This window comes from Oreochromis aureus, linkage group 19 (genome assembly GCF_013358895.1).
Source record: "Oreochromis aureus strain Israel breed Guangdong linkage group 19, ZZ_aureus, whole genome shotgun sequence".
Taxonomy (NCBI): domain Eukaryota; kingdom Metazoa; phylum Chordata; class Actinopteri; order Cichliformes; family Cichlidae; genus Oreochromis; species Oreochromis aureus.
In genome coordinates, this window is record NC_052960.1 from 6,980,097 (window position 1) to 6,997,352 (window position 17,256).

At 39.5% G+C, this 17,256-nt stretch overlaps 1 protein-coding gene across 1 annotated transcript in view; it reads right to left on the reverse strand.

Annotated features, from left to right (window-relative positions):
• Nucleotides 1–12,505, reverse strand: part of alk (ALK receptor tyrosine kinase) — a 414,012-nt gene extending 401,507 nt beyond the window's left edge. The window contains exon 1 of the mRNA XM_031757275.2: nt 12,327–12,505. Coding sequence (XP_031613135.2) covers nt 12,327–12,492 — 166 coding nt within the window. The 5' untranslated portion in view covers nt 12,493–12,505. The remainder of the gene's footprint in view (nt 1–12,326) is intronic.
• Between the last annotated feature and the right edge of the window lie 4,751 nt (nt 12,506–17,256).

The following is a 17,256-nucleotide window of genomic DNA, read 5'->3' on the forward strand; positions in this document are numbered from 1 at the left end:
TCCCATTGATTACTATGAATCCACACTTGCAATGTCATGTCGCTTTTCCCGTGGCACTGCGGGTTTCCACCTGGAAGGACTAAATTAAAGGTCAACAGGTGCAGTGTGCCATGAAGCTCCATTTAAACTGCAGTCCCACCAAAGTATTTACGTTTCTACTTCAGCTTAAGAATGACGCCACTTCAATTTTTCCATAGAAAATGTCCATAGACTGTACATAAAAGATGACAGCTGTTATTTCAAACTGTTTCAAGTCAAATGATGTGCATTTTTTTCAGTAATGCATAGTTTTTGATATTCTTTTTCATTATACTACAGTTACTAGCCTTCAACTTTTTTTCAAATTCCTTTTTCTGTATTTTGTGGTGATTCAAACAAAATTCATTCACAGATACAAATTCTGGTGACCGTTAAGTCACTTGTCACGTATGGACAACGTACATTGAATGTGACACGTGAAACAAACAAACGGAGAACATAACATTGCATTTACAGATTATAATTAATTAACATAATATGTAGAAAAATTGGGGTTAATGATAAATATTTTTTTGAACATACCGGTGTCAGTAATTGCTGTATGTGTAATGATATTTGTGCAAAGTTTAGACGACTCATTAAGGAGGAGAATATATAGGGTATATACAGACATATACACAGACGTATACTATGATCATTATAATGATATTAATCCCAGTAATCCAGTTGGAGGTTCAACTTTCTCTCTTACTCTGAGTTTGCCATCACTTTGCATCTGTATACTGCTGTGGAAAATGGTGGCTGCTTGTAGTGTATGCCTGTGTGTCGATTCAGGAGTCACTTCTTTTTAGGTGGTGGTTGGGTAACTGCACCTGTGAAGTTAGGACTTGTGCATTGCTGTGCAGGCAGGTAAACAAAGCTGGCGACGGGATGTTCAGCAAATTGTTTCAAATTGTAGGACTGCCTGCTGCTTGAACTGCAAATCTTGTTTTCTTTTTCTACGTGTATAAAAACGGTGCAGCCTGTATGTGTGAAGAATTTGGATTTTTTAAAAAGCTCATCTGCTTGAGCTGTGCTGGGTAACAAAAGTAAATGAACACATTTTTGGTCACAAGGTAATTAGTAGTAAATGGTCTCTTTTGAATGTGGTAATTAATCAAACTTATACTGTACATTATATGATTCAGCATGATTTGTTTCCAGTGTTGAGGCTGTTCCTTTATTCCTTGATTTTTTGAACAAATTTGAACTGTATCGAATAATCTCTTTTGGTAAAGTTTGCAATTAGAAGATATTTTCATTAGGCACATTTGGAACACATTTTCATGTAACTTTTGGAGCAAGTCCCATCATTTTGAAATGTCTGCAGTGGGAATTATCACAGTTCATAGCTCTGCTCCTACTACAGAGTAAGTGAGGCAGACATACACTTGGCAGCGACTGTATTAAAACAACAAACATATGAACACTAGCAGAGACTTTACACATGTTGAATGACGTCAGCCTAGCACAACACAATAAAGCAGCATGCAAACAAATTAAGTGATGATACATTTCAGGCTTTACTAAGCATATATGCGGTGGTGGGAATGTTGAAGCTTTTTTTTTTTTTTTTTTTTTTTTTTAAAGAAAGCAAGAGACCTCATAACAGCCAAAGCAAGTCTGAATTGGTGTGGTTTAATTAACATTATCAGTGACCACAAAACAACACAAGCTGGTTATGCAGGCAAAGAAAAACATTTGACAGTCTGGCTTTTGGACTATATCATCAGTGGTACGGGGCACTGCAGTCTGCCAGAGGAACCGTCTGTCAGAGACTGATGGCTTGTTTTAAATTTCATAACATATAACGAAAACAGCCACCGGTCATTTTTTGGTATATGCATTGTATTAATATCACAGTGCAAATTCACACATGCCGTTTTTAGCTTAGTTTTTATCGTAACATCAGTGTCACACAACAACAGCTTCACTAACAGCATCTTCCAACTTAAAATTCATGTAGGTGGAGTGAATGTAATCAGGAAAAATGGTTCTTGGAGGTATGTAGTTCTCATGGGAGCACCCATGTGTACCCTCAGGCAGTCCCCAGAACTGTTTGTTCTTAACATACCTAGTGTTAATAAGTCTGCCATGTATTTGTGTATTACATACACTAATCTATCATGCGGGAGCTCATGCTGGGCAACAGGAAATGGCGTGTCACAGGATGAACAAAAACTTATTCATCCACATCCTTATTTCCTGTGTTTTTGTATCTTCTGCAAACTAAAATGTCATCTCTTTAATCAGAAGTCAACATAAAACAAATGAAACTTGAGTAAACACAAAATACAAGTTTTAAGTTATAACTCTTGAAGCAAAAAGGTCATCCAGTTCTTCTTGTTGCTTAATAGTTTGCTTTGAAATCTGCCACAACAACCAAACACTTCCAGTATCGAGAAATCAGGCTTTCACATTACTGTGGTGGAATATTTTTTGAGAAATTTAGAGGTTTGGGATTTTTCAAATTGGGATCATTGCGTTTCACATTAGTGTTTCAGTTACAGCTAACAGACTAATAACTGAATTTTCTGTCCAAGAGCTGAACTTATGTTTCACTCAATAATTGCAAGTCTCCCTAAAGCAGTAAATCACTGACATATTGACATCTTCATGCTTGGCTGTAGCTATAATTTTTCTTTTAGTGAATGTCTATATTTGGTTTAAGCCAAATTAAAGGGATATAAATGGATCTCTTGACTTCTGGATTGTACCACTTTCTTCTCATCGGTTTCCCTAGAAGCTTCATCAAGGAGTGAAAGGTTTGAGCCAGATTAAACCAGGAAGGTGAACATTATAATATTTTGCAGTGCCAGCTTGTCTTCAAATCAGGAAGGTTATAAAGTAACGTGTTTCTGTAATGCGGTAATGCATACTGCGCTAAACTCAGGAATTACTGATTAAGTAATTATTAGTAAAAAACAAATATTAAAAAACAGGCTTTTTCTACCTGTGCTACAATCAGCTGATTTCAGTAAGTGCGCAGGAGGACAAAAATGTTGGCACGGAACAGCTTTTGAGGAGATAAGTTGTTGACATTACTTTTATTTTTATTGCACAAAAGAAAAACTGCAATGGTAAAGAGGAAACTGTATCTAAGACAGAAACAACCAGATTACACTGCATACAGAACTTCGTCTCTTTGCAAGCATCTGCACAGACAGCATGCTGACACAAAGCTAGCCAAGAGACCAGAGTGATTTTCAAGCTGAGTGAGCAGTCAGACTTGCAGCCTTCATTTCTACCTGTTCATGTTTCTAAAGTAGAATAACTGTGGAAATGGCTTTGAAGTCTCTTTGGGCTGGTTTTCATCTTTGATCTGTAGTACTGACTTTGTGTTCATATGTAAAAACTAAAAGAAAGAGCGCATGTGTGTCCTCATTAGGATAGAGATTTGTGTTGCTGTGCGGATCTGTTGCCTATAGGTTTATATTGTTAACTGATAATTATGTGACAATTTGTTCAAGTGGTGTATCAGTTACTTTCTCCGGTGAGTAATTACGTAACATGACATGGATGAGGTGAGTGATCCATGCTTTCCATGGATCCTTTGTGACTTTATGAAGGATCCATCCCCATGGTCTTAGAGGAATTTTTAAATTTTGTAAATTCCGCAAAGGTTAGCTATCGTTGTGAGCCTTTAGTGTATTTGTTCTGTTTCTTTTTATTATTTATAGAGTTTAACTTCTTATGTTTACACTATCTTTGGTTAGAAAAGTGTTTCTAAACACCCTTATCAGAGGACTATGTACTTCCTAGGTGATATCTTAAAGGCTAGAGAAATGTGCTTTCCATTGCCCCTAGAAGCTAAAGAAAATGATGCATTTAATTAGCGTAGTACATCTGTGGTGAGTGAAGCTATAATTGCTCTGTTTGGTGTCTTAGTATCTCTACACCCTGAAGAAGGTGCAAGCCGATATGTGTTAGAGTATTTTTTAAGGTCTTTAGCCCTGCAAAATAAAGACTTTACTACTTATTTTAAACCCACCTTGAATGCTTGCAACCCTTCAGAGCCCTGCATGCTTGAAAACAGTTATCAGTGTGCTATGGTCATTTTTTAAATTTTCATTTCCTGGAGGTCAAGATGACATTAGATAATCTTTTTGCTTTTATACAGATCATTATTTTGAAAACCTGAATTTTGTATCGTCACAGGTTGTGTGTTTGTTTCATATTAGAGTTTCTTTAGGATTTGGCTCAGTTTGGTATCAGATAAATTTTCACAACACATCCAGTGAGCTTCTGAATGCTCACTTGAAGGTGTATTCTAAACACTTCTGCGTTCTGTGTCATGCTATTATTTTACCATTAACGGCAAACTTGTGTAAAGAAAAAACATTAAGAGGTATATAACAAATACTAACGATTGTCGATGGTAAATAGAACAGTTTTCAGTCAAAAAAATCAATTATTTCCAATCCCAAATGCAGGTATTTCTCTTTTTTAAATCAGGGGATTCTACACATGAATTTGCCTCCCTGGGTGAGTCTGTCGATGCAAAGTTCAGCATCCTGAGGCATCTGACAGAGAACACTCAGCAGCAACGATCTGAAATGTGGAGCATGTCGACACAGAACACATTAATAACATCTTTTGGCCACACCAACACAGTTTGCTCACCATCTGGACCACTTACCAGATTTGCCTCCCCGTGACTTTGTCCACTTACTGAAAATGAAAATCAAGTTGAAGGATCACCATTTTGACACATTTGAGATCCAGCACACACTGCAGGCGAACACGTGCAAGGAGACCAAACAGGACTATCGAGCGATTCAAAAGCAGCAGTCCTGCTGAAAATAGCCCAGAGGTGCACAAGAAAATTGCCTTGAACAGAAAATATGTCAAAATTACTTCAAGTGAGGTTTTTGATTCTTATAGGCCCAATCCCAGAACATCTTCATTTTGGTCTTAAACAAACACAAAAAAGTGCCGGAACTAGTAAATAACTTTTAAATGACCTGTTTATTTATTCTCGTATTTGTCCTACAAACCATCTGAAATGTCTAAAACTCAAAGCTGTTCTATTGTAACACAGAAGAAAGGCAACGACAAATGTGCTAGAAGCTGGAGCCTGGCAATGTTTGGCATATTATCGAAATAATTGTGACTCATAAATTAAAAGACTAATCTTCTCAGCTAGATTGGTGATTGGGCCCGTCAGTTGGCGGGATCGTAATCATAGAAACCCTGCCTTCAAATTCACATTAGCATGTTTTTCACTGGCATGAATACACATAATTATTACTGCAAAAACAAGTCAATCACGTTTCGCTATGAAGTTAATGACAATGCAACAAAACAATTCAAATGATAATAATTATTTAAAAAATGAAGATGAATAATGATAAAATTAATTGAGTATGTCTGTGTACTCTTGTTTACAAATGACTGTAATTATGCTGGGTGAACAGTAACTTTTGTCGGACCGACTACACTCTCTAGCACCATAAATTAAACTTCTCTTGAGGCTACTACACCAACTACTTCGTCAGGAGACAAAGGAAAAGCTTTTGGAAATTACGTTGTTTTTCATCTTCCAAAGAGAAATCTCTTCCACAAGGGCCACAGACAACACAAGGTAAACAAAGTACTGAGTATGTAATGTACTGTTTGCTTTCTTTATGATTCAGAAGGAATTACTGAGTTTGCTTAACACGTAAAACATCCACACACTAGGATTCAATTTTGAGGTTCTCCAAGGAAATGGCATACTGGTGACGCTCAATAGAAAATCATGTGTTTGGATTTGAGGCCGAGCCGAGGGGCAAATATGGCAAGAAACGCTCTAACATGCACAGCTGCTCCTTTCAAGCATGATGGTAGCAGTCTTTTACTTTAGGGCTTCAATCAAATTCTGTTAAGTGTGTTCATGAAGACACTCTTTGCTAATGGAGCGACGAGGAACATCAGCTTCCCAACGAGCTCTGAGGAAGGTATATGCAGCTTAATGAGGCGGAAGCTCAACTTCTTCCAGCTTCCAATGCTGAAATCATTTAAAGATTCTTTTGCAACCTATTTATGGCACCACTTGGTAAACATAACAAAGGTTAATAAAGTGGAGGTCATATCTTTATCACACCTGCAGAGCATTGTTTCCCTTTTCTTATACTGTAACTGGTAGAAGTAGTTCTCATTAATGGTGTCCCCCATAGGGTGCACAAGGCGAGTAAGTATAACTGCACTGTGCAGAGTTTAATGCCTTGATTCCCGCAGGCATGCTTCCCTGATTGTCAAATTATTCTGGGTGCCATGGCGGGTATTTATTTCATGCTAATAGCCAGCGTCTTTCTGGAGGCTGGAAAAACAAGTGTAGCACGTACATTACACAGAAAAATGCCAAACATTGGTGAGTCAGGGGCGTAAAAAAGCTGAAAAAGTGAGACAATACTCATTGGAGCCTAGTGTTGAGGCATTTTGTACGGAGGAGGGAGTTCGTGACAACAGAAAGACACGGAGGGAGGACAGGTGTGTGCGTGCGTGTGTGTGTGAGATGTTCAGAGCTCATGTCTTTCTGTGCATCAGCAGCAAGTAAACACAGTTTTGCTTTGCAGAAACACAATGTAATAATCACTTATGACAATAACTGTGGCTCTGCAAACAGGCAACAGAGTAATCTAGTCGAAGGCACTGAGCATACAGTGCGAGGCTTATAGTGTCAGTGGAGTCCACCCATGTTGTGAATACTTCTGTCATTTGTTACCCATGATCATTCATGATAATTCCCTTTTGTTTAGAAGTGAATTTAACCAGTATCACATAAACTGTGATTTGACAAATCTATTCAAAATCCCATACAAAATATTCAGTCTCACAATGTATGATCTGGCAAGGGTTATGTGATGATAACCAGACGGTTTTCACAGTACTCTGTATAGTCCTGTAAAAAACCTCTTAATGCTAATGTTTCCAGAACCACCTTTAGCAGAAATAGCTTGAAGTAATTTTCTGACTTTGATTTTATCAGCTTGTCATATTGTTGTGTTTAAATTTTGGCTCACTCTTCTTTACAGTGTTGCCCTTAGCCTCCTTGAGTTCCCACCACTACATTTCAGTTGGGTTGAGGTGTGATCTTTGAATGGGCCCTTCCAACACCTTGATTATTTTCTTTTTCAATCATTCTGTGTTGATCTGATTTGCTGCTGTTGACCCAGTTTGGGCCAAGCTTTAGCTGTCTGATAGATGGCCTCGCATTAGTCTCTAAAACACTTTGATATAGACTTTAATGGTTTGACTCAATGACACCGAGGTGCTCAGGTCCTGTGGCTGCAAAATGAGCCCAAATCATCACTCTTCACCACTGTGCTAAGGAGTTCATGGGAGGTGTTCGTGTTCATATGCTGTGTTTAGTTTCTATCAAACATGGGCGCTGTGCATTACTGCAAATGTATCCACTTTGGTCTCATCTGTCCACAGGACATTGTTCCGGAAGTCCTGTGAATGGCTCGTTTCCAAGCCATTGTTCCATTTTATCTGACTGTACTATCATGAACTTTAACCTTCAACCTGCAACACCTCTGCTTTTATAGAGATACTCGTCCTTGATGATTAGTTAATGAAGTCGACTTGATCAGCAGCCCCTGGCAATAAGGATTGACAGCAGGGAAAAACTTTCATTTTCACATGACTTTGACAGATTTTGAAGTAAAAAAGATTTATAAGATGCCATTGAAAGTAATCAACTAAAACTAAAATGAAAACTAAAATTAGCTGTGGGAAAAAAATAGCTGACTATGAAAACTAGATTATATGAAAAATGTAATTAGCTGAAGTGTAGCTTACAAAACAAAGTAAAACAAAACAAAAAGAGTAGATGAACTGTTTTAGCAGTTGTCTATTTTATTAACACAAAAAACCTGGTAGACATCAAGGTTGTGATATCTATATAACTCATCTTCACGGAGTGCTGTGTCGGTACTGAAATAATTATTTTTATTTTTATATAAAAATTGTGCCCTACATTACAATTAAAAAAGAAAATGTTCTGGGGGGAAGGCAGAGTTTACCTGTATTTACATACACAAAGATACTGCTAAAGACAGTGGTTGTCCAGCATTTGTTGAGCTAATCTGCAACCAGATAGTTGAGGTTGGATAGTTTTCATTTGGCCTGCAGCCACATCTCCCTGTCTTCATGGTAAAGGTGTTGATGAGTGCACTACATCCACAGCATGAATTAGCATGCAGTTTGTTCAGTGCTCTGGTGGGAGGAGCCTGTCATGTAAATTTCCACATGTGCAGTAGAAGTGTAATCTGTGGGTGATTTGGTTGGTACTGAGATCTGCTCTAAAACTACAAAAAAAAAATGTTAATAAAAACAAAATGTGTTGTATGACAGTATAGTATCAAGGTCAGCAAGAACCACGCCAGACTACATTATGTGCAGTAACTGTCATATTCTGACATCAGGCAAAAAACAGCATACTCCTTTTATAGGTCAATGCCCTTTCCCAGGTGAACTTATTCATACCGACAACACATTCACACCCAGACTGACACCTATATCTAATTATACAGTTGGCAGTTCACTTGACCTGTATCATAATGTGTTGTGTGAGGTGAGATCGTTAACCTAATCAGTATTCCTTGAAGATCAGGTTAAAATATGTCACAAAAGGTAGCTTCATGTTTTTATGACTTTGAAGCTAATAGATTTTAACTGGAATTTACCTTTTGTCGGTGCTGGGTGAATTCAGTGTGATGAGCTGGTGAATTTTGAGCATTCTCTGACAAATGCTAAAGAAATATTAAGTGTGTTGTGGTTTTTTTTTTTTTTTTTGAAGACAACACATGATTTATTGTTTTAACAACCCAACGCAAAGAACTAAAACACAAAAAAAGCCTAACTTCATTACCTCCCTGTAGCATAAGCAGATCAAAACTGGCCACTGTGTAACACTATGTGCAGTCCCATTTGTATACAGTAGGTAGAAAAATGGTATGAAATGACAACTGAGAAGTTGAGAAAGCACTGAGATCAGAGGCAAAATCTCCTTAGAGGGTTTGATTTGTCTGTATAACAGTTAGCTATGGTAACTTTATATTGTTATTCTTGGATTTTACTGGAGTAACTTTGCAACAATCATCATTTATCTTATACTAGCCCTTGGTGCCTCTTATTTGATAAGCATATGTTTTAGCTCCCTTCTCCTCCACTTTCAGTGTTGTTGCGACTGGTCACTCTTCTCAAGCTGACCAGGAGGGCTGCTGTGCTCACAGCTAGAACTTCGGGCATCAGGGGGATTTCCACACTCACTGACATTACACAGAGGCAACAGTAGAACACTCTTAAATTACAGTATATGGTTTCATAATCAGACCCACCCCTTTCTTCACATCCAGTTTCAAAACAGGACAATAATGATGGAGAAAATGCTCATCAAGCCTTCTAAGTAGGACTTAAGAAACTGCTGGGTGATGTCACGGCAGCTGTGCCCCTCTTTCATAATGTCTATGGTCTGTCAACTTGAATCATTAAAATAGTGTACTTTTACTGGCAACAGATACAGTTTTCTTTTGGTGTAAGGAGAACAGGTTTCAGCATGCCTCTAAGATGTATACATATATATACATATACATACATATACATATATATGTGTGTGTGTGTGTGTGTGTGTGTGTGTGTGTGTATATATATATATATATATATATATATATATATATATATATATATATATATATATATATATATATATATATATATATATATATATATATATATACACACACACACACACACACACACACACACACACACACACACACGTGTTTGAGAGAGAAAACAATAATATTGTATGTTCTGTCATACATTGTCGTTGTGCTTAGATTCCTGCTTTCTCATTTCATACAGTAGGAGAAAAATGAGCTAGAGTGTGAAAGAACAGTCCTTTTACTATTCGCCTTTTCTACTTTGATGCTTTGCTCTCATTGCATCCCCCTACCAACAGATTTGAAATGAAAGGATACGCCTATATGTTCTCGCCGAAGCTTCCTATGCGAAGCGCCTCTGAGCAGCACTCTTCCTGAATGATTAAATACGTGATCAATTTTAGGGTTATGTAAGGATGCGGCATAGAGGCGAAATGAGAAATGATCATGGATGTAATAAACAATGGACAGTAGTCTATTTATTCCAATCAAATCCTGTAAGTGCTCAGTGAAGTCTATATTTTCTGTTTTTTGCTGTTCTTTGGTTTTATATAAGTGCAGCACACATAAACCCAGTTTGCTGAAGTGTGAATGTCATCTTCCCCTCAAAATTACACGAATAAATAATAAATGTATTGCTTAAAGATGTCATGGTCCCCCAGAATGATATATAGGAGGAGCTTCATCGGATTTAAATCCCTGTCAGCTGGACAAATATGTCAGAGACAGTGTTGGGCAAATAAAACAATTTTGATATGACACAGTTGTGGTTAAGGTTTGGCTTCATGTATGTGAAAATGGCAAGTAAGAGCCTCTTAGTGGTTTTAAAGTGAAAGAAAGTGGTGCTCTCAAAAAAATCCAGCTGAGTCCCCCAGGGGAAAGAAAAAACATCCCCTGCTGGCTTCCCACCTGCGAACACTCAAAACTGTTTTGGGCAGAAAGCCTGCCGGGAGCCGACATATTACCTCAATTTCAATTAAAAAGAAGCTGGGTGTTAAAAATGCTCACATCAGCACACCGCTGATGTGAGCATTTTTATGACTTTTGGGTTCAATTTGGTACACAAGCTGGTTTGGGAAAAATCATAGTTTCAGCAACAGACCATGGTTATCATGAAGGCGTGTCAAAAGCATAATGACAAGTGAAAGGAAACATCCTTTGCCAAAGTCCAAAATTTTGCTGACCCATCCAGGTGCTCTGACTTCCTCCTTGTGCAGATGTCACATTGTTTCTGTACCTGCTGTTTTTTTACAGTCACACAATAGCAACCATCCTGATCTGTGACAGAGCTGCTGGAAGTTGTGGGCTTCAGTGTTTTTCTCAAGTATCGCTTAAACGTCACAATGTGAAAGGGGTGCTTTTAAAAAATAAACTTAAAATGATGTATTTACTGCAAAAACCATATCATAGCATCAACGCAAGATGGGTTTCCACCTGTTAACACTACCAGCTGTGTTGCTGGAATCCCTGCCGGGAGCTGCATGGGTAGTCCACTCAGGTGCCTCTCTACCACAGTCTCAGATGTGTGCGTGTGTCATACTGAAGTGTTTCATCTCTACTTGTAATAACAGCATATGTCAAATGAAATCCGAACGTGGTAACCAGCACAGACAATAACTCACTGCATATTGTAGAGTCATGGCTTACTTAGTTTCAGTGTGTATTTTGCATACATTTCTATGTGCACACAGTCCTTGAGGCGAAAGGGTGGTGGAGGTGGAGGTGGTGGTGGTGCTGGGTGTCTTCTTTCCAGCCTAGCCAGCCTCTTCTTTTGTCTGATGGATTCCCTTGCATTTTTCTGGGCCAGCCTCCCTCATCAAAGTGATTAAGCAATTACACTGATTGTGCCGATGCTCAGAAGAACGGGGGAAGGACCCTTGAGTATTGAGTGCTAAAGCTTTCTTAGAGATAAGGGCTTAATTTGTGCCTAATCAAAATAAAACCTGTTTTCTCAAATCTCCACCCTACCTGTAGTGCAGGTTAGCTTGGGGAATTGAGAAGGTTTCTTTAAGAAGAAGCCAGTGGAGTTTAAAAGAAAATCCCTGATGGGGCCTTTTCCAACTTAAGCATCATTGCATACCCTATAGTCATCCTTACGCAGTATAGACGTGTTATTATAAAGCAATGAGGCCTCTCTCCAAATGAAATAATAATTATCATCTCAGAACTGATTACATAGAAGCCTCTAAAGATGCTGCATACACATATCATGGATCCCAAGTGGAAATAATCAAAGTGTTTGGAAATTAAATCAACATTCAGTTCATCTCTCAGAGCTGCTCTGGGCATCAATAATAAAACAGGGGTCTGGAGAGCCCTCTGAATCAGAGCAACAGAACTAAATGTATGAAATCCCCGTGTATTTTCTTCTCGCACACACACACGCACACACGTAGTTATACCTCAGTCATCATTTTCCCATCAGAGCAGTCCAAATAACAGATCTTCCTCCATGTGCTATCATTTCTTTACCACAATTGAAGCCAGCCAAAGCACACCCAGCGCGCATCTTCAAGCGCGCTGGATTCGGCATCAAAAATTAATCACATCAGAACTTAAATCACAACCGTGAGCGAGTTGCATCTGGGGGTGTGGGGAAACAGCATGGCAAAAGAGTGAGAGCAAAACACGAAGGGAGGGTGGAAGAGAGGGACTCACCCGCGGAGGATATCTGGAGGTAGAGGCGGGGGTCTGAAGCTCGAATGGCCGCTGTGTACCGATCCTCAATCCCTGGCACCTGCGCCTTTTTCTCGGGCATAAGCCGGACCCTGAGCCGGCCCCCCTCAGCGCCAAGCCACCACTCCAGAATAGTTGTGAGGTCCATTTCCAGGATGTACACTGGGGCCTCCTCGTACACAGACAGCCCCCCGCATCCCGTCCTGACTAAATCCTCTCCTATTTCCACCACAACTTGGTTAGATTTCCTGCTCGCCTTTGTCAAGCCCAATTTCAGAACTTTGGTCAGCGGTCGCTTGTAGAAGGAGGGGAACTGTCCATCAGCAGACGCGTTCCTCAGTGCTGATTCCGCTGCAGACTTAAGGTCCACAAAAGTAGAAATGGTTTTCTGTAAAGGTATGCATTGCATTTTTAAGTTTGCGCGCACCGTGTAACATCCGCTAAAAGTCTGACAGTCGCCGTTTAAGGGTCTCTTTATGAACTCCGCCAGATAATAGCGCAGCAGAGAGGGGACCGCAAAATCCACGGCTAATGTTTTCCTCTTGTTCCTGGAGATTTGCGTTTGGTTCGAGTCTTTTTTGCCGCCGCTTTCCCCGCTGCTGTTGCTGATGTTGCTGAAGCCGATGGCGGGCAGATCCGTCCCCGATGTGGTCCTTGGCGAGGCGCAGTGCAGCTCAGCGAGAAATGCCGCAGAAGAAACAAGCAAAAATAATATCCTGGCGTCCATGGTTTGAGAATTTGAGTGTTTAGTTTAGGAGACGCACGCCTTAATCCCACCGTTCACCGTTTCCTCTCCGCTCTTGTCACATAGGTTACGCAGCGCAAAAATCACAAAGTGCGAATCGATGATCCTGCGTGTCCTGCGCCTCTTTGCCGGTGCGCACCCGTGGCAAGACGAGGGGGAACTGGCTTTTACATTCGTTTGCCACCTACTATTGCTGTCCTCCGATTTGCAAGCGGGAAAAGTGCCATGTCCCCTCTCTGTTCCCGGCACACAGACCTCTGAGACAATACGTTTTATTACCGGTGCGAACCTAGCGAGTCGCTCTCCGGGACGCTGATTGATATGCCGGTCGGGTCCGCTCCGGTGGCTTTCAAAGACTCCCTGTCTCTTGGCACAGTTGTGACGGCGGTACAAGTGGTCTCTCTGTCAGCAGCGGGATGCAGCGTCCCTCTCTCCCCTCACAACTAAATGAATTCACAATGAGTTTGGAGGAGTCGAGCCGCCATCAAAGTTTAAAATAAAATCTCACAGTCCTGGCTAATTGGAAACCTCTTGGACAGCCTCACTGGTTAACAGTCTACTGAGATCTCGGTGCTCCTTTGGTTAGAACTGGCAGCTCTGATCGCTGCTGTCATGCCTGCACATGCGGTAAAGTCATTCACACATCCATTTGACGTCAATAAAAACCGTTTTCTCTGAACACGACTCCCTTGTGCGAAAAGCGTCGTTATGGACACATGTGATGCGCTCTCAGCGCAGCCGTAACTCTGCCTATTTCTTTATTGAAATTAGAAATGCCAGGAGGTGTAGCAGCACAGCTCGGCACATTGTCTCTGGTGATTTTTTTCAATGAATCACCGAGCCTTTTACGTGTCCGGAAATTGGATTGGATTAGTCGCACTCTCCCGGACCGGTTGTGTGCAAATCAAATAGTTTCAGAGGGAGGCTATTTGGGCTGTAGCCCATGCGGTTCTGTTATATCTTATGTGCAGAGGCTAATAGCCTTCTTCTTTAAAAGATCAGGGAGCTGTGTTGCCATCTTGCCAGTTCATTTGCCACACAGGCTGTGTCCTTAATTGGGAATTAAGGGGTCAGTGTTTGGAGCATGAGATTAAAAAATACCAGAAGATACTCAGTCACCTCTCTTCTTCTCCCTCCCTCACATTAACAGTCCCTTCGCTGACTTTAAAAGTTGATCGGAGAAGACACCCACTAGATGGCGTCATCACATGCTGCAGATTATTCGCACTCTTCAGTTTCACTGACAAATCCATTAATGCTCTAATTGCTCTGGAATTTTTACAGTCTCATTAGAGTGTTATCTGTGGAAGAGGATTAGGGCAATATGTGAAAATTTTATGAGTCGAGGAATCACAGTCTCCAAAGTCAGAACTGTGAAGTCAGATGTGTTTTTTTAAGTATAAAATTCTGGCTCGACTTTTAAACATTAATCTATCAGGTAGATATGGTACTCCAAAATAATAAAACTTTTGATTTCTTCATATAATAAAAATAAAATTACTTTGTTACATGTTACATTTTGTGTGACCAATGAGGGCTGCAGTGGAGATTTTGATTAAATTGACTGTTTAAGTTCTGGTTCTATTCAGCTTATGTAGACATATGCTATAAATATAGCTGTTCTGGGTTTGAAATGCAAATCTTTAATATTACTTTTTGTTAGAAATAAATATTACTTGCAGCATGTTTCAGTTTAAATCTTCAGTCATTTGGACAATGGAGACATGCACATAATTAAAACAAACTAGGCCATGTCCTTGAAATGCATAACAGGGAGCAGATGAGAAGGAAACTATGTACTAGTGAAATGTCTTTGAATGTAGGTTGTGTTTAGCATTGTAGCTGTTGTCATGTTTGTTTTCCATGCCCCCAAACTGACCATACTTGGTCAAGAAAGTGAAATGCTATGTTGTCTGCTTAATCCAATTCACCAAGACTTTAATCTTTTATTACAGTTGCATTTACATGAACTGATATTGTGTGTCTGATAACTACATCTTTAAAAGGAACTACACCAAAATCCAGGTCCAGAGATCCATTTCAGTGACTCTAATTAGCAAAACTGACACCGGCAGACATCTACGAGCACAAACCTGTCACTTAAATAGACCACACCCCTAATAATGCTTAACTTTAAGTTTGCATAGCTACAGAGATAAAAACAACAAACAAACAAACAAACAAACAAAAAAGCATTTATAAATCCAGCTGATTACACTGTTCTAAAGTTGTGTATTTTAACATTTTGGTTGCCTTTTTGTTGGGAGCGTACCTCACGTGGCACTGTTTTTTGTTTTTTTTTCTCTCATGTTGGCCTGGAGACTGGTCAGTAATACCCTGCCAAGAACTGTTTGCCAGGGAAAACTGTATTTCATGACTGGTTGTTGAGTAGATTTGTGAGATTACTTGCTGTAGCTAGGAGAATTTGGTTGCAGAAGGGTATAGTGTTATACCAAGAACTGTATTCTGACTGCTTTGGTTGCTAGCAGGCCATTGTGGTCCCTCTGTAGTTTGCAGGCAAGACGCCGACTTTTCTGCAAACAAAAACAAAGCAAACACAAGAAGGTTTTTGGTGCAGAACCCTCTTTGCCATGGATTTCTCTCTGAGAAAGCCAGCAGTCACTCACCAGCTGGTCGGGGAATACACATTTTCCCCTAGCGACAGAGTTTGCCAGTGGGTCACTGACTGGTCTCAAGGCTTGTGTGGTTGAGGCCTTAATTATCGAAACCCAGAGCTTTCTGTTTCATTCTGACTGGAGTGTCCTGGTTATAATGTTAAAGTTTATAAACATCCAGGTTTTATAAACCTATATAATGCCTAAGTTCAGTTTTTAGAACTTCAGTTTTGTACTACAGAGCAGGCTTACAGGCTTAGCAGGATAACTTCAGTTTTAACCTTAGGTTTTCAGTAGTAAGAAAATGGTTCACTTATTACGGACGTACATCAATATGGCAACTTCTCCTGCAGCCCTAACCTGGTGCAGAGTGCTTTTTTCCTACCTGATGAACATCAATAGGAAATACAGCTGCTTCCTTGCTGTTTTTTTTTTTTATTTTACTGCTGGCTGGCTTTAAAAAGTATTTCATTTTTCTATAACCCTTAATATAATGATGCAATCAAAAAAGAGATCACCGAAGCACTGTACCTACTGACCTTGTATAAAATTTGTACATGGCTGAGCTCACATACAGAATAAAGTATTTTTATTTTATTCTTTATTTGCTCTCTGACCATTTAACACTGCTGGGACTGCAGCTGAAAGAATAGGGCTAAAACTGCCATGCACAAATTAAACAACATATTTTACTAATTTAAACACATATGTAATTGTAATAACTGTCTTAATTGTTCAGCTGTGATATTGATACACTGATAATTCTCTTAACTTCCTAAATCATAATTTTAAAGCTTTTATAATTAGATCTTTGTCAAAAAATCTCTTTGTCGCCAGAACACCTATCCATGTTTGTGTTTAGTTATATGCTGCCACTGTTCCCTCTTTTATCTGAATGAACACGTAGCTAGAGCTGAATTATGCTATTCAAAGCCATCTTTTTGTAACTACTAAGTAGGATTCGCATAGGGTAAGTGAATGCCATATAGCAGAAAGCTATGCTGGGTATGTTGCACTTGCTCTGTAGTAACGATAGAAACAGTGATTTGTAAGTGGAGACGGATTTGTATACAATGTATCCAGGTTTTGGAATCTTTATTGTTCAAAATAATGATGACAAACGAAGACACAATTGTACAAAGATACTGTTAAGCTCCTGTATACATCAATGTGATTAATGAGATTTCTCTTGTATCCACTAAATCCCAAAGATCAAATGTTCGGTGACTTGGGGGGCACTTGGAAAAACACAGGCAAAAAAAGTTGGTGCAAATTTCACTACACATGGTGACCACTGCCGTTTTCCTCCATTTATTCCAAACAAACAACTACTGCTGCTTTAAGAATAAAACACTAACACTTCCAAGGCATCAGGGGATTTCTCAGAGGAAGGCAGTCCAGACCAGAGTTGCGTGCAGTAAATGCACAAGCATCAATGAACTGATTGCAGCAGAGAGGGAGGAAAAAAAAGTCACTGCTGTGTTATAAACAACAACAGACAGTAGAAACATTTGTATGACAAGACAGATTATTACATGCCTGCTACATTTAC